Genomic DNA, 22,474 nt, shown 5'->3' on the forward strand with positions numbered 1-22,474 from the left:
AGTAGAAAGCACAAGCAGGGAACATAAAACAGCTCCTCTCATCAGAAAACTTTCATTTTTTTATTAATGCATTGGGAAAAAAATAATAAAAAAAGAAAAAAGACCAGTCCTTTCCCTTTGGTGACCTTTAACAAAAATGTGAGAAATGCATTCAAGGGGGGCTTGGCTTGGTCTGATTATGGTGTAGGCACTCGGTTTGCCAATATTGAGAGCTGACTCAGGCATCTTGAGCTAACCGAGATCCCCCGAACTACACAACCGGTTTTCCAAGTGCCCTCCTCTCCAGATGATCTGTATATTGAAGCTACCATGCTTACTTTGCTTCTGGGGATCTTCTGTGAACCTTTCATGACAGTTTTTCTGAAAGCCTGGGACAAGGACTTGAGTTGCCTTGCTCTGTGCGGCTGCTGCTAATGGATGGGAATCACTAGACAGGTTATGCAGACATCAGAAGCTGTATACACACACACACATATATATATATATATATAGTATTTTTTCCTGGTTATGTACACTTTAAATAAAACTTATGTTAAATAGCAGGGTATTACTTTGTGTCTCAAAAACGTTTGCAACAGAAGAATCCCAAGGAAACCCACTCTGACGAGCTTCATCATCATTTAGAGCAGGCGTAGGCCTTGGAGCAACACCTTCTAGTCCCTGACAGACCCACTTTCTGAGGGCAGCCCTTCAGACTTCCTCCACTCTGCCAGGCGCTGCTTGAACCATTTCTAGAGAAAAAAGAATGAGAGAGATTCAGTGCACCAGGCTGAGTGAACCCTTTGCTAAAGCATGTGGGACCAAGGTCAGGGCACTGCTGTCTTGTAGCACTCCACCACTCCCCGGCAGCACAGGCAGCAGGAAACCACTCCTGACCGTGCACCTCTTTCAAACTAATTTCTCTTGCTTGCTTCAGACCTTGACATCATGGGTGAGTCCTCGTTTATTGATGAATCTAGTTTTTCTTGCAAACAGAATAAGAGACTGCCTAAGGAGCTGCTGAATGGTGTATTTTTAAATGGCTGGACCAGTGAAACAATCACTGCAGGTCCAAAACTGACAGGAATAAAAAGTTGACCTGCTTCAGAAAGGAGGAGAGGGACAAGACAGTGGCTTCGGGCAATTTTAAAAACAAATAGTTTTAAAAAATGAGTTAAAAATAATCTTTGTCTTCAAGCAATAAGCATGGTTACATTATTCAGGAGTAACTTTGCATGTCTAAGCCAACTCCTAGAGCTGCTGATGCCACTTCAACACATCCCTAATTTCAAATGTTCAGTGAAATGCAGCTAGATAAAGCCATGCTACTTCTGTAAGGAGATACAACTTCATGTGTGCCGGAAGCACAGCTCAGCCTTTTGTTTGGGAATGTGCCTGTGATTTGCTTTGCTGCTGCTCATTTTGTTGCTATATTTGTTCATGGCTATTTTTGAAGCTATTGTGGTCTGTAATGGTACAACCACGATGCTCTCTACAAGTGGCTCTGGCATTAGCAGTGCCTTGGACCACATCCAGTCAGATGATTGTGTGCCTAGCCTCCTCCCAAAAATTTCACTTCCTATCCTAAACCATCATCTCCTGTTGACTCACTACCTCTTTGCATCTCATTTTTACTAAATATTTTATTAAAATGGCTGCTATATCTAGCTGACAAAGCACTCCAGATGTCAGGAGTAAAGATTCTCTCTGTCATACGCAATGCAGGTGCTTTGCAGTTCACTGTCCCAGTCTTAGTCCTGTCCCTAGCACGACCTTCATCTCCAGAGCTCTAGGAGCACCCTGGATTCATGGAAAAATATTGCTATCAGGGAAAATTTTAAGAGATCTCCAGGGGTGTCCTGGGCATATGTGACCTGTGTTTACAATTTGCTTTAGGAAAAAAAAAAACAGCTACTACTCAACCTGAAGGAATTGGGAAGGAGTTGTTTGCTTTTGAAGCCTTGGGTAGCCTGCAGGTAGCCAAATGGAGCACAGGGCTCAGTGCAAGCCCCAGTCAGTGGCAGCCTGTCCCTGTGAAAGGACATTTGGAAGCCTCTATGTCTCTTGGAGAGGCTGACAGACTGGCCTGACATCTAGGTTTAGGGATGCTGAATTATCTCATTGTAGCGAGAAGTGTGCACAGCCTGAGCATGTCCCACATGCTCAGTACATCTGCAGGAGTTCCATCTATCTGGTATCTGTTTTAAAATTACTATATTATCTTCAGACTACAAAGCCAGCAGTGTTTTGGGCACCTGAGACTATCAGTAAAGGGTTGGAAGGAAAGGACAGCATGCATCATTGTATATTCAGGGTTCTACAGCCAGCCAGTAACCCTTGGAGTGTGCCCTTGTTCTGGCTGGGGGAAGCACTAGCCTGGTCTCCAAGCCCAGGCTGGGGATGGGGGGCACCTTGTGGGGGGAACACAAGGATCCCTGTGGGGCACAGGGCTGCTGTGCAGGAGGCCATGGCTGTAGGATGAAGGGGCTGTGATTACAGGGGAAGGGGCTTTGGGGGTGCAGGAGTAGGAACATGTGGTGTGCAGGGAGAACGTGGGGTGCAGGGAGGTGTCATGGTGCAGTAGAGGTCTGTGGTGCAGTGTGAGGATGGGGGTGCACTGGGGCTTGCAGAGGTGTAGAGGAGACTTGTGGGTACAGTGTGCGGTGCAATAAGGAGTATACGGGGTGCAGAGTGGTGCAGGAGGTGCAAGTAGGGAGCATACAGGGAACAAGGAGGTACAGGGGGCGGGGGGTAGCAAGAGAGGTGCAGGGGTTGCAGTATAGAGCATGTGGTGGGATAAAAGGGAGCAGAGGGTATGATAGAGAGCCAGGCACAGGGCAGGGGGGAGATGTGGGCAGGCGGGGAGTGTGTGGGGCATGCAGGGGGAGCGGGGATGGTGCCGAGGCAGGGGCAGGGAACACACTCACCAGGGTCTGCTCCTCGGAGAGTCCGGTCTCAGCTGCGATGAGGCACAGTGTGGTGGGGTCAGGATGCTTGTTCACTTTGGAGAAGTTGTACTCGAGGATCTCCAGCTGCTCCTCAGTGGGAGTCACTGGCTTCTCCGTGGCCATCTCCTCCTGAGACAGGGCTATGAAGCCAGGCACTGCAGAGAGGGCCTGGTGTCATTACCCAAGCCGGGAGTGGCAAGTGGGGCCACAACTACTGAGCCCCAGATTGCCATCCCTGGCCCCACCAGCTCCCCTCTCCCCAGTGGCCTCTGGCTGTGGCAGGGTACACCTCTTTTCCCAAAGGCATGCCTGGCAGCTCAGCCGGGAGCTCCAGCCCTGCAGCAGCTCCTGCCTCAGCTTCCCCACTGCAGCGACCACACAGCAACAGCACCGAGCTGAACTGTCTCACCATCCTCAGCTGGCAGGAAACTGCAGCCTGTCCTCTGCTCAGCAATCCCCTGTTGCTGTATTTATAGCCAGCGTGGCTCCCATGGGGATGATTCCTGTTTACAGCCGTATTTAGGCCTGGGCGTCACTTGGGAGTGATGTCACAGCAACAGGCATGTTGGGGGGTTAATTTAAAGACATTCATCAAAAAAAAAAAAAAAGTATCCTTCGCATGTAGGGACAGTATCTGCTATCTTGGTGTTTTGCACATTTTTTTCTTCTTCTCAGCCACCAGAGAAGTTTGTGCAGGGGAATCACAAATCAGAGGATGCAGGAACTTTTGGGGCCTTGGGCTTGGATCCAGCAATCACCCCATTTTCCCTCCTGATCAATATATTTAAAGTTATCACGCATGGGCATAAACAGTCATGTTGTTCCTAAGCAAGCTGAACTGTTTGTTTGTTTGTTTTTTAGTGTCTAAGTGAAGGGTCAGTCCCGGGAGGACCATACCCTGTTCGTGTCTGTTGCCTAAGCGTTCACTGCCCTCAGCTGTGATCCCAGCAGTGGCAGAAGCAAGGAGCCCACATTTTCCTCCAAAGTAACATTTGCCCCACTTGTTGTTTGCATGAATCTCTGGCATACGTGGCACAAAAGCACAAGCAAAACAAGTAAGTACACCTTGGGTAAGTCCCATGCCCCTCTTTGGCAGGGCTCCAGGTTTGCTCCCATGTGGCAGAGGGTCAAGCCTGCCAATCCAGCCAACTAAAAAACAAGGTGTTGGCCCCACAAAGCATGCATAAGTCCCTTGACACTGAATCATCTCCATGTTCCCGAAACCAAGCTGTGGGGTGTTGGCAGGGGAGGAGCTGGATGCAAAAATGTGGCCTTTCTTGATCTGCTCTCCTGCTGTCCAAGTTTCCTGGCCCATCTCTGTCAGGTGGGTGGTTGGTGTTACTGGATCTCCAGTGCTGCCAGGAGCCCTTGGTCTACCATGGGACTCCTCTGGGCCGTCTGCACACCTGCCCTGCTTCCACTTTGCAGACTAGCTTCTCCTTCTCTTTGGCTGTGGGATGTAACCTAGACACCTTCATCATGCTGCATAACTACTGTGTAGCTTTAAGCCCAACTGCTTTCCCTGTTGATGGATAACTCACCTTAACCCGCTTGGTACCCTGGGGCCAAAACTGCTTTGTAGGTTGCAAAGAGCCAGCTCTCCTCTTCACAAGAGGCTGGAGAGATCCTCTTCTTTGAGCTTTGCCTCAAAAAGCAAAAGCTCCACTAAGCATTGTCTGCTGGAGGTTGCTTTGACTAATAAAAGGATCCTTCAGCATTTGAGTAGGGGCTATAAATAGATCAGGGCTGGTTGTGAAACAGCCCACTCTACTTGAGTCACTTGGTAAGTACCGATTGTAACACAGTGGTTGCATAAGGCTGGAGCATCTCTGAGCAAAAGGGAGTGTGCCGGTAGAAGGCATCATCCACCATTCTGGATGGACTGGGGAAAGACCATCTGCTGCAAGTTGAGTTGGCCTTGTCTGCAGAGTGTTGCAGCCTCAGTTATGAGGCAGCAGCTGCCCAGGATTTCCTGGCATCAGCTCAGTTCAGAGGTGTCTATATAGGAAGAGGGCAGACAAAGTTCAGTCCCTCATGTGAGCTGGTGGGGGCTAGGTGAATGCTGCTTACCTACCTTGGGCTTTTGGAGACCCCTGGAAATTAAGCAAGGGGAGAAGGAGATCACCTGCACTTGAGGTGCTGCTCTCCAGCACTGTGGCTGCTGGGCTCTCCACAAGGTCAAAGTGCAGATGAGACCAGGCTCAAGCCACAAGTCCTTGCTCCCCTTCTTGATCAGCACTCTTCGTCAACTCCGAGCCACCTGCCCTTCTCCTAGAAACCCCATTACCTATTCCTCATCACCTCTGGATCAGGCATCTAACCTGGGCCACCAGCGGCAACATGTCCTGGTGGTTTATAAACCATTGTTTGCAGCCTGCTGCATTAATGTATATTGGTGTGTGTGCATTGATTTGCATAGGGAACACGTGCCTCAACTTTTATGTTTTGTCTTCACAGCTTTTTCTATTTCTGATAATCTCCAGATTCCTGAGGCATTTTCCTCTAGGACACGGTATCTTCTGTCTGCTGGTAGCTCAGGATACCCCAGCACGTGGGACATGATGCCTGATGGTTTTTCCTTGTCTCCCCTGCACCCCTGCTCTAGAGAGAGAACATTTCCTATCTATCAAGGCTGTGAGATGGCTTTCAGGAAAAGGTCAAAACCTTGGGTGTCCTGGAGGGCTCTGCAGGTCTCCCTGCATGCCTCCACTGAGCCCTGGGGGTTTGCAGGGGCCATGTGGCCTTGTGCAGCATGTGGCACCCGGCACTTGGCACCTTTTGGGTGCTAAAAATTGGGGGTATATGACAGGACTTGAGGGCACCAGGAGTCTCTAAATGTCTTGATTGGCCATATCTGGACTGCTGCTCACCTACCCACTACTTAAATGGAGCCCTGTTTAAGCCCAACCCTGGACCATGGTCTTCAAGCTGGACCCAACCTCTCCCCTGTGAGAGGTGATTTTCTTGCTTACATTTCTTTAAGTCTGGAAGAACCATGGAGAATCATGACTGTTTTGTTCAGCTGTTGAAAAGCACCACTGCTCATTGTTTTTTTTCTGCCTATTTTTGCAGGCATTGAGGAAAAAAAAAAAAAAAAGGCTTTTTCAGTGCAAAGGATGTAAACTATCTCTTCAGCTTTCAGAAAGCCTGGGAGGCTGTGGTTGTTATTAAGCTCTGTGAGCAGACCCGTGCCCACTGCTGTCTCCCCTGGGCAGCACAGGGATGAGAGTTAGGTGGCAGAGTGTTTTTCATCCAAGCAGAAGTGACAATGCCAGATGCATTGTCACAGTGAAACCACAGCAGCAGTGACACCTGCTAAGTGTCAAGCTAAAGAGCTCCAGGGGATTTCACACTTGGCTCTAACTGCCTTGGTTTTAGGTGGAGCAATGTGAGAGCAGCCAGCAGCTGAAGCTTGCAAGGGGTTCACGGGTTGCCGGGTTGTGGGAGGCTCTAGCTACAGTGCTGTGCAGGCAGCACCTGGTGCTCTTAGTGTGGCTGATGGGGCATTTAAATGCCCTTCCATGGCCGTTTTGGAGTGAGCAGAAAAAAGGCAATGGCTGAAGGACACAAGTGGCAGCAAGGGAAAGTCTAATTAGATAATGGGAAAGAAGTCTTCATAGTGGGGGGGGTGTCCAACAGGGGACAGGCCCTGAGTCACCTAACCTAGATATGAGGCAGGAGCAGTGTGGTGGAGAGAAATAATTTCCCTATGCAATTATACTGCCTGTGTCCTGTGGTTGCACCCAGCTCCCCAGAAACACCCTGGGGTTACTAGCAGGGCTCCCAGCTCTGGCCTCAGACGGGAGAGGACATCCCTCTGTCCCTCAGCATGCCTGCCCAACACTGCTAGTGCAGTATTTACCATCCTGGCAGAAAGCAGCCATTTTTCCAGAAAATATGTGATCTCTGTTTGCTCTGCTTTGCTTTTGTGAACAGCAGATTCAATAGCTGTCTAGCTGTGCAGCTTTCTAATAGCTTATTGCACCCGAAGAACCTGGAAAGCTCTCTGAGCAGTAGCTCCTGCCCAGTTGATGGGGTCCCATAGCCCCTGGCTGGGCTTCTTGGCCCCTTCCCCTGTACTCTCCCCACTGTCAGGGCTGGGATGCAACCGGAGGAACCTGTGTCTGGTTTTATCTTGCAGCTATTTCCTGCCACTGCAGGGATCAAAATAGCAGTCCTCAATGCAAACAAACCCTCCTGTCCTCCCTTGCTCTGCTGCAGAGCCATGTCCTGTCCTCATCTTTGTTCAGCCTCCTGCTGTGGGGTGGCTGTGGATAACATCAGCCAGCATGGTGCACAGGATAAGGTGGGACAGGCTTTAAAAATAAACCAGACCCTGCCATAAATAAGGAAAAGCCACCTGTCAGGCATCCTGTAAACTACCCGTTCAGCCTTTTAGAAGATAATATCCGAGGGGAACAAAGCAAACAAGAGCACAGCAGCTGCTGAAGCAGAGGCAGGTCCCTGTGGTGCCCCCAGCCTGGAGTCTCTGCCTGCCTCTGTGACACTCTCCCTATCCCAGGCATCAAGCTCTCCCACCACAGCCCTGCTGGGTGTTGCTCCAACCTCCCCAGCATCAGTAAGCGCAGGTCAGCTCCTCCCTCCACCCATCTCCGCCATCCCCGACGGCAAATCCACCCCGTTACCCCCAGCTCAAAGGCTGCACTTACCTGGAGCTGGCAGGGACCAGGAGTAAGTAAAACAAGAACCCCGCAGGTCCTCGGGTGACCGCTTAAGTATCTGCGTGTGTGTGACAGGCGGGGACCTGAAAAACCTGCCGCAAATCACAGGAGCTCCCGGGATCCGCAGCCACTCTCGGGGCTGGTAATTCAGGTTTGGCACCCACTCGCCTTGGCAGGGCTCTTCGCGCGGCTGTGGGCGCTGCAGGGCTCTCCGGGAGGGTGGCACCAGCAGCCGCCGAGACTCGTCCCGCGGGCCCCGAGGGGTGAGGGCCTCCGGGCTGCTCCTGCGGGGGTACGGGAAGGGTGAAGGCAGGGTGCTGGGGAAACCGCGCTCAGCCCTTTGTTGTGGCTCCAGCTGAGGCAGCCTGCCCTTCGGGGGGCCCTGAGACCCCACAGCCGCCACCCCCCGGCCAGGCTGCCACCCGCTCCCTGCTGTGGGCAGCCCTGCTCCTGGCTTTGCTGGTGGCAGCCACTGCTGTGCAGGGCTGGCTTCCCATCTCACTTTAGTCCCCGGCAAATGATTTGCCTGGGTTTAAGGTTCCTGACTGCCTGTAGCTTTAGGCAGCCCAGTGATCCCACCAGGTTGGGTATGGGGGCAGGACTGGGTCCTGGATCTGACCTGCTGCTGCAGCCCAGGTGCCCTTAGAGGCACAGGGCAGGAGCCTGGCTGGGGATGGGGTGGAGGGCAGGGCAGCCCCTTCTGCTGAAGACCTCTGCTCTCCTTGATTAAAGTGCCTGGGAGCCTGCAGTCCCCCGCGGGGTGGGCTGGAAGCAACAGACGGTAGCTTAAAAAGAGGCTTCTTGTAGGGTGGGGTGCAGTGGGGAGGAGCTGATTTTCTCACAGCTCACAGACAGCTGGAAGGGGATGCTGGAAAATCAGAGGGGCTGGAGAAAGGGCTCATGAGAAAGCCGAGTATGAGTTGCAATGGCCAAGATTATCTGCCAGAGCATAAGGAAAACTGGCACTGGATGCAAAAAGCTGTGAGATAGCTGGAGCCAGGGGCAGGCAGCCCTGCCCCTGGGGAGATGTGGCTGGATAAACCCAGGCAAGAAACTTGCCATATGTTTAGCACTGAGCCAAAACCATCCTGAAGACTGAGCAGTTTTGTAATGTGGGGGAAGACAACAGGCCAAGGCAAGGTGATTGCAAAGATATCTGCGCCAAAGGGCAGGCAGACAAGTGCCAGTTTTCCCAGCAGGATGATGTTGATCAAGCAAGAGTGCTTTTGCTACAGGGATAGCCTCACTGCCTGATAAACCAAGTGATGCTGTTCAGTGGCTGCCAGAGGAGGTTTTCGGGAGAAGACTTGATCCTGCATGCCTTGGGCAGGCACCTGGTATGCCCTGTTTATCACTGGTGCTAAGCAACAGGAGCACGGGTAGCAATGGGTGGGGGCAAGCAGGTTGGAAAACATATCCAATAGGATGGCTCCAGCAGCTGTGTCTGGGGAGACTGGGGTGCGTTCAACGGGGCTAGAGTAGACCCCAGCATCAGGAGACAGTTCTGGATTTCAAACTCAGTGTGGGAGCTCCAGGCTGAGGCCCTGAATCGCATACTGCCTTGTGCTTGGGGGAGCTCTGGTGGGTATGGTTACTTACCTGCTCCATGCCTATGCTCTGCCCTGGCACCTGCTCTCAGCCACCCTTGGAGACAGGACAGATGTGAAGATAGTGTGGCCCAGAAAGATTTTTCATATGTTTGTATGCTGTATTTTATTTTCTTCCATGCATGTGCTCCAAGCATTGCAAAATGTGAGTAACCTGGCCTGCAGGAACAGGATCAGCTCCTCTCTTCCCTTGTTTATTCCTGTCAACAGAGAGAAAGTCTTTCATGTGGAAAAAACAATTTTCCCTTAGCCTGTGAACCCAGCCTGGACTTGCACTGGGAGCACTGGCAACCATGTGTTTCAGGCTGAGACATGCCCCTGAAATGGCTTCAGAGCTGCTGAGAGTCCTGCAGTGACAGTGCAAAAGTCACGTCATGAATATGTACGTGTCTAGCTGGCAAATGTTTATGCTTTTCTGATCCTGAAATCTTTTAGGCCCTATTTCTCTTCTGGGAAAGGTCCAGGGTACTGCTGGAATTTATGCCTCTCCTCGTATGAGGAGATCCTGTCCCCAGAAGATGTCCTTTTGCCAGAAGAGTTAGATTAAATAGAAACAAAATCCAGGGTGCATTCAGGCCCATCACAGAGCTTTCCTCCCTACAGGGGAAAAAAATACAGCTGTTGTGATGTGCATTGGACAATTGTGCATGATAGTGTGGCACTGCAGCAAGGAGTTGGCAGCTGCAGCCTGTGTCCAGCTTTCCACTTCTCTGGACCCTCTTGCGGAGGCTTGAATGTCATCCAGTGCTTGCACTATGGCAACCTGTTGTGTGGGGCATCAGACACATAGCTCATGGCCATCCTGGCCCAAATGCTGTCCCTCTAATTCTGTGTGGAGACAGGATGGAAGTAAGATGAAAAGGAGAGGTGAGAAGCAACTTGTTAAGCCATCAGGAGAGAATGGGATATAATTTAGCTTTTCTGACTCCTTCATACTGTTTCCTTTGTGTGCAGGTCTCTCTTCTGGATTTTACCATGTTTTCCTTCTGGAGAATGAGGCTTAGTCCCAGCACCTCTTGTCTGGGCACTAAGCAGAGATTTTTTAATTATTATTATTATTTTTTCTTTTTCTAAGTATTCAAGTTAAAAACCCTGTGCTTTTCAGAGACCCACCCTCTCTAGTCCAAGAATCAGAGAGGGAGCAAAACCTTCCTTTCTCCCCCTGAACTCAGCAATGCAAAGGAAAACCACAAAAGCCATTTTCTGTTTTGTTTTCCAGTGTTTTTTTTTCATGCTGTGCTGGGGATTTCTGGCTACTAACCCAAAAATGTGGCTGGAAACAAGGCTTTACAGATTTTTTTTTTGCTTCCATTCAGTTGGAGAAGAGTTTCCTAACCAGCCAGTACCGGGTCACAGGCTAAATCTTGCAGCTAATCAGATGAGATTTCTACCTGTAAAATCCACTTGCCCCAGAGTAGCATAAGGGATGGACTGCTCTGGAGGGTTCACCTAACACTTGCCGTTATTGTATACCCAAAACACAGGAACCTGATTGAATCTTTGATCTTTTGATCAGATTTTCCCTGGGAGAGCAGCAACACTAGCTGCAGTCCAAGAGCCAGCAGCACGCAGTGCTCAGATCATGTCCCAGCAGGGGTAGGAGGAGGAAGAGGTGGGCACTGGCAGATCCTTGCTGCCCTTGTTGCTGGAGCAGGGCTGCCCACTGTCCAGTCAGGCTCAGCAACTGCCTCAGCTGCACTCCTCTTCATGCATTTTCCTTTTGTTTTAGTGGGCAGGGTTCAGTCTGCCTCTCAGCATCAGAGCTGATTCAGGCCAGACAGATAGGAATCCAGTGTGATTTCCAATAAGATCTCTGCCTTTTCTTTGTTCATGGGATACAGGCGAGTGGATGGAAACTTCAGTGTTTTATTGCTCCTCCAGTTGTTCCAATACCTCTGAGAGAACCATGTAATCTCATTGGTATTTCCCTGTGCAATCTCTGCCTGGGGTACAGTCTTACTCCCTCCTCTCCCTCTTACTAACCAGATTGTTTTAAAGTGACTACACCAGGCCTGATATATGTGGTTCCTTGCCAAAAGGCTTTCCAGAAGCGCTGCCATTGCTTGTAGGCAGAGCGTGCCCTGGCAAGTGGAGGGAGCCAGCAGGGCATGACATGTGTGAGCCCAGGAAAACAGGAGCTCCAGCACTGGTGAGAGGCAGGAGACAAGCAAATCCACTCTCTACTCTTGGAGTGCAGGAGGGGTGTGAAGAGGAGCAAGTGCCCTTCTAGAGATTTGGATGGCCGTGAATTTTCTAAGGAGCTTCCCACTCAGGAAGGTGGGAGGCTGGAAAACACCTGCTGAAATCCGTTCTCCTCTAAACTTCTAGACTGAAGGTGCCTGCTTTTGGAAGTCCTGACTCAACGACTTGTATACAGGTCATTGTCCCTCCCTGGAGCAGGGAAGGGCTCTGCCAGACCACCAGTGTGGCCCCCTTGGTTGCAGGCATGCTGTCCCGAAGGCTGTTCCTGAGGAGAGTGAGGGGCCATAGCAGAGTGAGCACGGGTGCAGACCAGCCTGTAGCTGCACCATCCAGCCCAGCCGGTCTTCTCAGCTTTCACTGCAAGGGACAAGGACCATGTTCTCCCCTGTAGTGTCCCAGGCCATGTAGCCCATGGGTGCTGCTTGCTGTGAGGGACAGAGAGCATGTCCCTGGCTGCGGAAGGTGCAGCAGCAGCAACCTGCAACTGGCAACGGTGCTGATGGTTTCTGTTGGACCAGTTTGGGCGGGTAGTGCAGGGCCATCCATCATGGGCACCGGCTGGGAGGTGACTCCAGTGCCACCAGCTGCTGGGGCATTGCCACAGGCCCCAGGACCATGAGCAGAATGGATTTTCTCCCTGTAACACATGCCACATCCCCCAGAACACCCATGGGACCCCCATGGCACACCATGGCAGTTGACCAAGGTGACTTGCAGAGTGATGGTGAACAGGAAAGGGACATAATGGTGACTGGCCCCCTTCTCTGGCTGCCATGTGTCAGGGAGTGGCTTCAGGGTCCCAGTGCAATTAACTTTAAAATGTTTTTCTCTCTAGCAGCCTGTGTTTTGCTGCTCTTGGGAACCCAGCACTGATGAAAGTGTTGCAGCTAGCTGGGTGCTGCTACATGGCTGGCCATGGGGACAGCTGGGTGAGCAGAACAGAGGCACTCATGGCTGGCTCCCTCATTGCTCTGACAGCCTTGCCACCCCAGGGAATGGGGCACCCACAGCAGGACATCCCCCACTCCTGGGAGCTCCCCCCCTGCTCCAGCTCTGAGGACTGGAGCACACCACTATTAGACAGTCAGTTGTGTCCAGTATACTGGCAGAGAGGCCTGGAGGAAGATGCTTTTTGCTGTCTCACTCAAGATGTAGTGACTGGGTGGGTGGATATGGGTGCTTTCCAGCGAGGAGCAGTGGGAGCAGGGTGCTGTGCTGCACAGCCAAGCAGCTGGAGAGTGCTGAACCCAGGAGAGAGCCTAGCAGGCTCAAACAAGCACAAACACCCTAGGAAAGCTGAGCTAAAGGAGCTGTACCTGTGCCACTGCTTCAGGAAGTCACACTCTTGCTTGTGTGTATTTGCTCCTTGTCCCGCTGGAGGGGAAAATTTGGGGGACACAAGATGCTGAGGGTGCCAGTTCCCATTGGCAGTGAGGCCACTGGGGGCTCACTGCCAAGCTGAGGCTATTTGAAGCAGAAGGGCTTCTGGTGCTGGTATGGGATTGCCTTAAGGTTGCTCTGAGTGTCTATGTGTCTGTCTCTTGGCTGGCTGGTACTGTACACAGCTAGTGTGCCTGGCTTCTCTGGGTGGGCTTTTCTCCCTTCTTCAAAGGCTGTTTCTTGGCTCAGGGGGCCTAGTCCTGGCTAGTAAGATCTTCTCCAGAGAGGGCTTGGTGTAGGGTCATGTTTCCTGTTTATTAAGTCTATGGCCTGGCCACAGCTACCTCTGCTCAGTGGGGTGGGCCCAGCAGGACGGAGCTGATAGAACCCCCTGGAGAACTGTGTCTCCATCACCATGCTGCTCCTGCTGTCCAGTGCTGGCCTGTCTGCATGGTGAGGGAGCACTGGACCACACTGTTGGGACACAGGCTGCCCAGGGAGGTTGTGGAGTCTCCTTCACTGGAGACATTCAAAACCCACCTGGATGCGTTCTTGTGTGATGTGCTCTAGGTGACCCTGCTCTAGCAGGGGGGGTTGGACTAGATGATCTTTCGAGGTCCCTTCCAACCCCTAAGATTCTATGATTCTATGATTCTATGATTCTATGACTTTCCAGAGCCTGCTTCCCTTGAAATACACCTCATTTAGCAGGTATTTTTTTTAGCAAGATATTGATTCTAGCATCTGCTGCCCATTCAGTTATTTTGCACATAGACACGACTTTGCTGCCTTGTGAGGCTGAGTTGGCTTCAAGTCAGGGAAAGGTAGTCTGGAGTTCTCCTAGCTTGATTTCTTTCTTGGCCACCCAACCCCCTGGCCATGTCCCATGTTACTGACTGCCAGAATGGATCAGAGCTCTGAGTACACCTAAGGGCTGTCATGGGCTCAGCATCATTTCCACAGCTTAGCTGGGTGAGCAGAAATGCCATTGTGCCCAATCATGGCAAATATGAGCCATGGGGAAAATAAGATACATGAGAGGCCAGCTCTGCTCTCTGTGCTCAGCTCTGTTCTCTGTGCCCAGCCTGCTGTCACACTGGAAATCTAGGCAACCTGGGGGTGGGAACAGACAGGTGACTATGCACCCTGCCTGGAGAGACCTGGTGTGAGCCAGGGACTGTTCACAGCCTGTTGGTTTCTGTCAGCTGCGGTTCAGGCCTGCCTTTTGTGAAGACCTGGAGGCTTTCCTGAGCCTCTGACACTGTAGGATCTCTTCTGAAGAAAGTAATCTTATCACTCCCTAATGGCTGACTGTTGAGCCTAAGCACTCATTTTGTGAAGTTTGCACCCAAGGCACTTGAATCCAAGAGATGGGAAATTAAGATAAAAGTTCAGAGACTTTTATCTGCTATGTACCTACAGGTAGCACTCCAGGTGACTTAGGTGCTTTCTCCTACATCATCAGGCTTGTCAGGGTGGTTCCAGTAATTCTGATAACACTTGACTTTGGGTAGTGCAGGTGCCAGCTGTAAATGCACTAACTTCTTGCTATTATAAACTGCAGAATAATTGAGGTGGAAAGGACCTCTCAAGGCCTCTAGTCCAACCTCCTTGCTCCAAGCAGGGCTTTCTAGATCAGTAGGGCTGTGAGCAGCTGAATTGTGAACATCTCAAAGAACCTAGTTCCTAGAACTTCTGTAGGTCCTTGTTCTAGTGCTCATTTGTTTCCTCACAGGGAAAATTTTTTTGCTAGTATTAAATAAATTTTTTTCATGTATATGAGTGTGGCAGGCACACCCGCCCTGACAAAAGAACGGGGCACTAGGACTGCACGTCCTCACTTTTCATAGAATTATAGAATCACAGAATGGTTTTGGTTGGAAGAGACCTTAAAGGTCATCTAGTTTCAACCCCTTGCATGGGCAGGGACATCTCCCACTAGACCAGGTTAATCCAAGCCCCATCTGACCTGGCCTTGAACACTTCCAGGGAGGGGACAGACAAAACCTCCCTGGGCAACCTGTGCTGGGGTCTCACCACCATCACAGGAAAGAATTTACTCCTAACATCTAATCTAAATCCACCTTCTTCCACTTCAAAGCCATTACCCCTCATCCTATCCCTACATGCCCTTGTACACAGTCCCTCCCCAGCTTTCCTGCAGGCCTCCACAGCAAGGCTGCTCTAAGGTCTCTCCAGAGCCTTCTCCTCTCTGGGCTGAGCAGCCCCAACTCTCTGCCTGTCCTCCTAGGAGAGCTGTTCCAGCCCTCTGACCATCTTGGTGGGCCTCCCCTGGGTGGTAACTTCAGGCGGTAGGTGCTAGGGCTGCGTGCCCTCACTTTCCAGCCCTTACTCCCGTGCCTTTTGGGGCCCGAGTGCCGCGGGTGAGGGGCAGGGTGGCTCGGATCCCCAGCTCATCTGAGCTGACTGCGAGCCCTGGTCTGAGCTGGCTGGAAACGAAGCCCCAGGAAAGGCCCTTTTAGGCCCCCGTTGGAGCGGGGGTTCCGTGGCACCGGGGGGTTACCGTTTTAAGATAGCTCCCGAAATCACAGACGAAGAGACTACGTTTAGGGAGGAGACTTTGTTAATTGTTATGGGTTTGTACAAAGCTGGGTGCTTGGTGCTGTCCCACAAATCAAGCACACCAAGTGAGATTTTTCACAACATATTTTTACACAAAACTGTGCAGTTAGTAGACTCCCAAGTCCATCCTCCTTATAGTGAGTGGTTAGTGATTTACATATAGTAAAATATGGTTACATCACTATTTCTGCACTCATGCATACTCAGGGGAAGCGTCTTCACCTGGGCAGGTGGGTTTTTTTTGACCTGGGGGTGTGTTTTTTAGTATTATAACATTTTATTGAGCTAAGTTCACCTAAAGGACACAATATTGTAAATTCTGTAGCTCCAACCGCCCAAGACTGGTTCAGCAGTCAATCTTATGGATTTTGGTTCTTCCTTATCACCTCCCGCATTCCTTAGGTCCCATTATCCATATTGGCCTCCACATCTGGAACTGAGGGGGGGAGCTCTTCAGCTTCTTGCTGGAGTCACCCGCGGGGCCTCTCCCCGACTACCAAAAAACACTCCAAACCAAACCAGCACAGGGGTGCCTGCCCGGTTTGTCAGGAGAGCCCCTGGCAGCTCCCTCCTGCTGGGCAGGTTTGTGCTTGGTGTGATGCCTGTTATAAATTGAGGTCCAATAATTGACAGGAACCAGTCCTATTAATCAAATTAGTTTATTAAGCAAGCGGCAGCAAACAAAACAGCGCTGGGCGGCCGGGGGAGTCTTTGCTCCGCCAGCGGCGCGCACCCACTTCCCGAAAGTAGCTGATTATATACTCTTCTGGTTCCCGTATATGTGTCATCCCTGGTATATTCTGTGTCTGAGCGACGTGTTGCTAGGGGGTCGGTTTTATCTCACCTCCTGGTGGTCGTGAGGCCGAAGGTTCCTCATCTTCATCGGTGTCCTATGGGTGACCCTTTACAGCTTATCGCACAACTTAACTCTTTGAAGTGTTAAAGCACACCAGATATCTGTGATTCAGATAACATTGTAAGTTTTTACAAGCCTTTAAGAAAACCTGATTTGATTAACAAACTGGATTTTATTTATTACAATCCCCCCTTTTTCTTTTACCATTTTGTTCATCAAATCTTTGGAGTTCAGCGTGACTTAAAGCTAATATTTCTTCCATTGCTGATTCCTTATCTAATGGCTCGTATTTAGCCCTGATAAGCATTAAATGGGCAGCTTCCAGTCTGCCCTTTACAATTTCAATTACTTTGTTCAATATACAAGGGCCAAATGTTATTCCCAAGATTAATAGTATCATGAGTCCCGCGATGGTAGACAATAGCGTAGTCATCCATGGGGAATAATTGAACCAAGATTCATACCAACTTTGCTGTGCTTCTCTTTCTTTCTTTCTTTTTTCTAATCCTTCCCGTAGTTTTGTCATGGTGTCTCTAACTACTCCAGTGTGATCTGCGTATACGCAGCATTCCTCATCTAGAGCAACACACAACCCCCCTTGCTGTGCAAACAATAAGTCCAATCCTCGACGGTTTTGTAATGCTACTTCTGATAAGGATCTCAGGGAGGCTTCTAAGGCACTAATAGATTTCTCTACTTTTTCTAGGTCTTCATCTACAGCTGCTCTGAGGGAATTGAATTTTTGATTTTGTTGTATTAAGGAGGCTGTCCCTGTACCGACTCCAGTTGCACCTAAAGCTACCAGCGTGGCTACTGTTAGGGCTGTGAAGGGTTCTCGTTTGTTCAAATGATGTTTTGGGACTGTTTGATATTCATAGGCAAATTCCTCTGGGTGATATATAATTTTAGGAACTACTAACACTTGGATACAATAATCCTGGTTTTCATTGAATAATTTCAGCGATAAGCAAGGAGTTACTCCAATGGAGGAGCAGATCCATTTGGTATTCTTTGCTGGTAATAACCAGTCAGCTGGTGGTTTCCTATTTGAGGGGATCGTGGCTTTACACAAGTGCTTCTTATTGTGGGGCACGTTCCCAATGCACCTCCCCTGCCCGGTTACTTGAGCCAATGTAATTCCCTGGCTTTGACTGGTTTCCTTTTTCCACAGACATTGTGAGGGGTTTGACCCATTGATTCGTTTAGGGTTAGTAGTTACCCCAATTGCCTCATAAAAAGGTGGTCGAATGTTATAGCACAGCCAGCAGTGCTCTGTCAAGTTTGGATGAGTAGCATTCAATACTTGATAGCTGGCTTGCACCAATTTCCAAAGAGAATTGCCCCTAGGCTCCTGGGTGTTAATATTTGTTGCTGTTGTTGTAATAGTCTCAGTATCTATTCCATTAGGTATCCCTTTATCCGAAGAGAGGGATATTTCTCCTGCTAGTACCTCATTCGGTCCCACCAGATCAGGGTCATTAGGGACTATTTCTTTCTTTATGTAAATGAGTCCCCCTCTATCTGTTCCAGGTTGCCAATACCGTATTCCCCAAGTTTTTCCCAGTAGCCACCCTTCATCATAAGGTTGTTGTATAGTTAATTCTAGATGGGTGCAATTTCCAGGATTGATAATTCCCCCAGACCAATCACGCGGGGGGGGCCCTGCATCCCTGAGGGCCCCATTTAACTGTCAAGTACCTATCTGGCCCTGCTCCTGGTTTCCAATTTGAGGCGATCGTTTCACATCCCCAATAAGCACAATAATACTGGTTGGGAGCATTGCAATATGTTCTCCCGGGATTGGAGCTTGGACACAGATAATACCCCATAAGATTCAAACAGGGTTTTATGGGAGCTAACTCACATAAGTGTGTTTTAAATGTTGGTGCCCCAGGACTAGTGACAGTTTGAATCACGTGATGATCCTCCCACCTACTTAATATCCATTTAAATGGCTGGTGAGAGTATCCGTGTACATTTACAAAATTTAGTAGAATTAGAATTAGAGTGTGTCGAGGAGGGTGGAAACCCGGCCGGTTAATAAATTTAGTTTGAACACTCAATCCAGTTACCCAGTCCTTTTCAGTGCTATCACTCCTCCCGGGGCGTTTCGTGCGATTCCCTTGATTAACACTGAGGCAGTCCTCCCAGTGTCTTTGTACAGTCCCACTCTTTGGGTTCTGTTCTCCACAGCTTTTTACTCCTCTGCCTCGCTCGTCGACTCGGTTGTTTCGAGCCACGAGGGGTATCATCTTCTCGGCAGCAGGGGTAGTCTTCAGGAAAATAAATGCAGTTTTTAGTTGCTTGATTTCAGGTGAATCGCACTGAACCCCTTCAAGTGTCTTGCGACAACACACTTTAATAACGTCAATTACAATGGAGCAGGTTCGCTAGGGTGATAGCAATAGCACGGGTTTTATACCCCTTTCAAATATCTCCCACCATTCACTAGATTGCTCCTGGATTTCACCATTAAAAGTTTTTGTTTAGAGCCAATTTGGTGAGCTCACGCTCTTTGTTCCCACAAGGTTGGCAAACCCCTCGAGGGGGTATCCCTTAACGGCAATGGGTCCCCCACCGTTCTCGACACCCTTTACAAATAAAACAGATAAAAAAATAACAGTTGCAGCTCGGAATGTCACACTTGATTCTTATGTTCCCTGTATCAATCCCACCGATATGCTGTAGTCTCTCACTTGTACCACAGTTATATTCGTGTCCATTTACAACCTCCTGAAAGCAATCTTCAGATCTCCAGGTGGGCTTGTCACTTCCCAAGAATAGTCTTTTAACGGTCCTTTTACGCGGCTCGCATGGGTCCAGCCTCTCTCTGCTGTCCGGATGGCTGTTTCTGTGGTGAGTAAAATGAGATAGGGCCTTTCCCAACGGGGCGTTAATGAGGACTATTTCCATGATTTGATTAGCGCTTTGTCTCCTGGCTTTATGTTATGCATGGCTACATCCAAGGGGGGTCTCTGTACTACTAAGCCCTTATTCCGCAGCTTTACTCTCCTAGCCATGAGTTGAATTATATAAGGTCTAATTTGTGAATTTTCAAGTTGGGGATGGTCCTGCGGAATTTCTAAATCGTATGGCATCCCATATAACATTTCAAAGGGGGAAATTCCTACATCAGTTCGTGGCTGTGTTCTTATATTCAATAGTGCTAAGGGGAGGCACTTTACCCATGACATCTTGGTTTCTAACATCAATTTTGTGAGCTGTTTCTTTATTTCCCCATTTACTCTTTCTACCTTTCCCGAGCTTTGTGGATGCCAGGGAGTATGATATTCCCATTTTGTCCCTAAAGAGGAGAGAGCTTCCCTTGCTATTTTTGAAACAAAATGGGAACCCCTATCAGAGTCAATTACCTCAATGGATCCATACCTAGGGATTATATTTTCCAGCAAAGTCTTCACTACGGTTTGAGCGGTGGCTCTAGCTGTCGGGAATGCTTCCACAAAGTGGGTTAGGTGGTCTATGATTACTAATAAGTACTTATATCGTCCCACTTTTGGAAGGTCAGTGAAATCCAGCTGGATTTTAGCAAATGGTCTGTGAGCCAGTTCTCTTCCCCCCCAGGGCTTTTTCCCGTAACTGATGTTTATTGACCCTTTTGCATGTCATACATTCGCTAACTATTCTCTTTGCTATATTGTATACGCCAATGCACATATACTTTGTGGCAAACTGATCCACTAACGCCTGAGTTCCCCAATGGGTGTTCTCATGGAATTTTTGCATGATTTTCAAGGCCAGAGGTTTTGGGAGAACTTCCCGGCCATCCGGGAGTTTCCACTTTCCTTCTTCTATCTCCCTGAGTCCCATCTGAGTCAGCTTATCTTTTTCCTGCACTGTAAAACTCAGGATTGAGTGAATTTTTCCGTGTAGATGGCAATGGCTATACTTGGGGCTGTCACATTCATCATAAATTAGACATCTGCAAGGGACTTCATGGATTCCAAAATCCTTCCAACACTTATAACACGGGAATTCGTCTGATTCCTTTCCACAAGTTATACAGTCCTCCCGAGTTCTTTTAGTCTGGATCACCATTAATGCCGCTCTTTTTGCTTCTTGATCAGCAAGATTGTTTCCTCTGACTAATGGGCTTAATCCTTTTTGGTGTCCTTTTAAATGTACTACGGCTATTCCCGCTGGTCCTCGTAATGCTTGTAAAACCTGGATTATTAATTCCTGGTGTATTAATCCTTTTCCTTGAGAATTTATTAAACCCCTTTCTTCCCAAATTTTTCCAAAAGTATGCACTACGCCAAAGGCATATTTTGAATCCGTATATATGGTTCCAATTTTGCCTTTTAAAAGTTGTAAGGCTCTTAATACAGCATATAGTTCACAAGCCTGTGCAGACCAACTAGGACTCAGAGGTCCTGATTCTATTACACTAAATGTTTTTCCATCAATGATTGCAAATCCTGATTTATTTTTTTTTTCTTTCCTTCAATTACCCGGGATGATCCATCTACAAATAGCTTTTCTCCTTCTCCAAGTTCTTCCTCGTCTAAATCTGGTCTGATTTTCGTTTGCTCCTCAATGTTGTAAAGGCAATCATGATTTATTTTGTCACTCGGCTCCCCATACAAAAACTGTGCTGGATTCTGCAAGCTTGTTACCTCGAGTTCCAGTTTGGGAGAGGAGATAAGGATGCCTTCATATTTTAGAAGCCGGGCATGTAAACCCTTGGGGCAATACCGTCCACCGTAATTGTTGTTTCCGATGGTTATCTGGATCTTCCCATTCAAAAGCAAAGTAATCTCTGCAATCTTCTTTAAGAGGGCATGCCCAGAAGGCATCCTTCAGATCTACTACACTATACCATTGATTATCGGGCCCTATTTGACTCAGGAGGGTGTGTGGATTCGCCACCACCGGGAATCTAGCTATTGTTCTCTGGTTAATTTCTCGTAAGTCATGTACTAACCTATATTTTCCATCCGGCTTTTTTACAGGTAGGATGGGAGTATTAAAAGGAGACATATACGGTTCTAGCAACCCCCTTTCAAGTAATCTTTGGATCTCAGGTTTCAAACCTAACCTCCCTTCTCTAGGAAGTGGGTATTGTTTTATCCTGACCGGTATTTCTGGGTTCCTTATTGTTACTGAAAAGGGTTCAATATCTAACTTACCCACTGTTTCTGGGGTGTACCAGACTTCAGGATTTATTTTCTCTTCATCTATTACTCGTAAGGGACACAGTTTAATTTTTAGTGTTTCATTTTTAGCTTCCAAACCAATTCCTAATTCGATCATCAAATCTCGCCCCAATAAATTATAGTCTGCTTCCGGCATGAGCAGCAGGGACCCAATCCCTACCTTAGAATGGGTTTCAAAAAACACATCTTTTATTACAGGTACTTCAAAAGGTTCTCCTTTTGCTCCAATGACCTGTATAGTCGCCGAGGATATTTTATATCCTTGGGGCAATTTTTGAACGGTAGATCTTTCTGCTCCCGAGTCCACTAGGAACTCAATTTCTCATCCATCTTTCTCTTTCTGCAGTCTTTTTTTTTTAACATGCCCTTTTCCTCCACAATAAAAACAAATCACAGTTCCCCGTTCTCTACCTCTTAAAGGTTCTCGAGTCTCCTGCCTTGTATGGCGAGCTTCAAACCCTTTTCCAGGCTAAAGGGTTCCTTGGAATAAACATAAATATGTAAAGCCTGGCATATCCAATATTCAAAGGACCCAAAAACGGGCCAATACAGGTGGTCACCTCTAATTTGTTTCCCACCCCAAACTTCCATGCAATAATGTATCATTTTTGCTTTATCTTTACCCTGCCTAGAAGGGTAATCATTCCAATATTTAATCATTATTCCTAACGGACTGTCTGGTGGTATCTAGGGTAACCTAACCTTAGGCACCGACCCACCCATGGGATCAGAAGGCTTGCTTTTCTTCTGTCCCATCTTCCGGAGTGCCTTCACACACACACACACACACACACACAATCGCTTCCCCCTGTTTGTGGCCCAGTCCCTCGCGGGAGATGGGAACCGCACTACTGAGGGGTCCGCACTTGCTTCGTCCTCAAGGGGACGTCTCACACAGGCACACTCCGGGATACCCAACCCCAACCGAACGGATCACCGGCCTATACTTACTCACTGCTGAGTCTTCGTTCGGGTCTTCGTGCACAAAGTTTACGGGGTTACCGGTTTTTATTTGTTTGCTGTCGAATTTCGAGTTCGTCGGTAGAGGTTTTGGGTGTAAAAA

The 22,474-nt window shown here is 48.9% G+C and overlaps 2 protein-coding genes across 3 annotated transcripts; both read right to left on the reverse strand.

Annotated features, from left to right (window-relative positions):
- Positions 1 to 46: 46 nt before the first annotated feature.
- On the reverse strand, positions 47 to 7,819 carry HOPX (HOP homeobox). Of its 2 annotated transcripts, none has more exons than XM_051618899.1 (3): positions 7,598 to 7,819; positions 2,907 to 3,082; positions 47 to 731 (listed from the first exon to the last, which is right to left on the reverse strand). In XM_051618899.1, the coding sequence occupies exons 2-3, from the start codon at positions 3,048 to 3,050 to the stop codon at positions 654 to 656; spliced, it is 222 nt and encodes a 73-aa protein (XP_051474859.1). In that variant the 5' UTR covers positions 3,051 to 3,082; positions 7,598 to 7,819; the 3' UTR covers positions 47 to 653. The 2 variants fall into 2 exon arrangements, with proteins under 2 accessions (XP_051474859.1, XP_051474858.1); XM_051618898.1 differs by lacking the exon at positions 7,598 to 7,819 and adding an exon at positions 3,337 to 3,388.
- LOC127384199 (MLV-related proviral Env polyprotein-like) lies at positions 7,164 to 21,051 on the reverse strand. The gene is made up of 7 exons (XM_051618282.1): positions 20,872 to 21,051; positions 18,748 to 18,828; positions 18,408 to 18,627; positions 16,424 to 17,758; positions 12,735 to 12,792; positions 7,598 to 7,893; positions 7,164 to 7,195 (listed from the first exon to the last, which is right to left on the reverse strand). The coding sequence occupies exons 1-7, from the start codon at positions 21,049 to 21,051 to the stop codon at positions 7,164 to 7,166; spliced, it is 2,202 nt and encodes a 733-aa protein (XP_051474242.1).
- Positions 21,052 to 22,474: the final 1,423 nt, after the last annotated feature.

The sequence above is a fragment of the Apus apus genome, chromosome 4, assembly GCF_020740795.1.
Source record: "Apus apus isolate bApuApu2 chromosome 4, bApuApu2.pri.cur, whole genome shotgun sequence".
In the NCBI taxonomy this organism is placed as follows: Eukaryota; Metazoa; Chordata; class Aves; order Apodiformes; family Apodidae; genus Apus; species Apus apus.

Excerpts from the sequence above, each read along its gene's own strand:
- HOPX (XM_051618899.1), bottom strand. The coding sequence starts at position 3,050 with ATGGCCACGGAGAAGCCAGTGACTCCCACTGAGGAGCAGCTGGAGATC. Across the intron at positions 732-2,906 it reads TCTCCGAGGAGCAGACCCTG|AAATGGTTCAAGCAGCGCCT; the intron begins GTGAGTGTGTTC and ends TTTTTTCTCTAG.
- LOC127384199 (XM_051618282.1), bottom strand. The coding sequence starts at position 21,051 with ATGCCTTCTGGGCATGCCCTCTTAAAGAAGATTGCAGAGATTACTTTG. Across the intron at positions 12,793-16,423 it reads TGGTAAAAGAAAAAGGGGGG|CGGGACAAGGAGCAAATACA; the intron begins ATTGTAATAAAT and ends TTTCCCCTCCAG. Across the intron at positions 7,894-12,734 it reads TTCCTGAAGCAGTGGCACAG|GAGCAGCCCGGAGGCCCTCA; the intron begins GTACAGCTCCTT and ends GTACCCCCGCAG.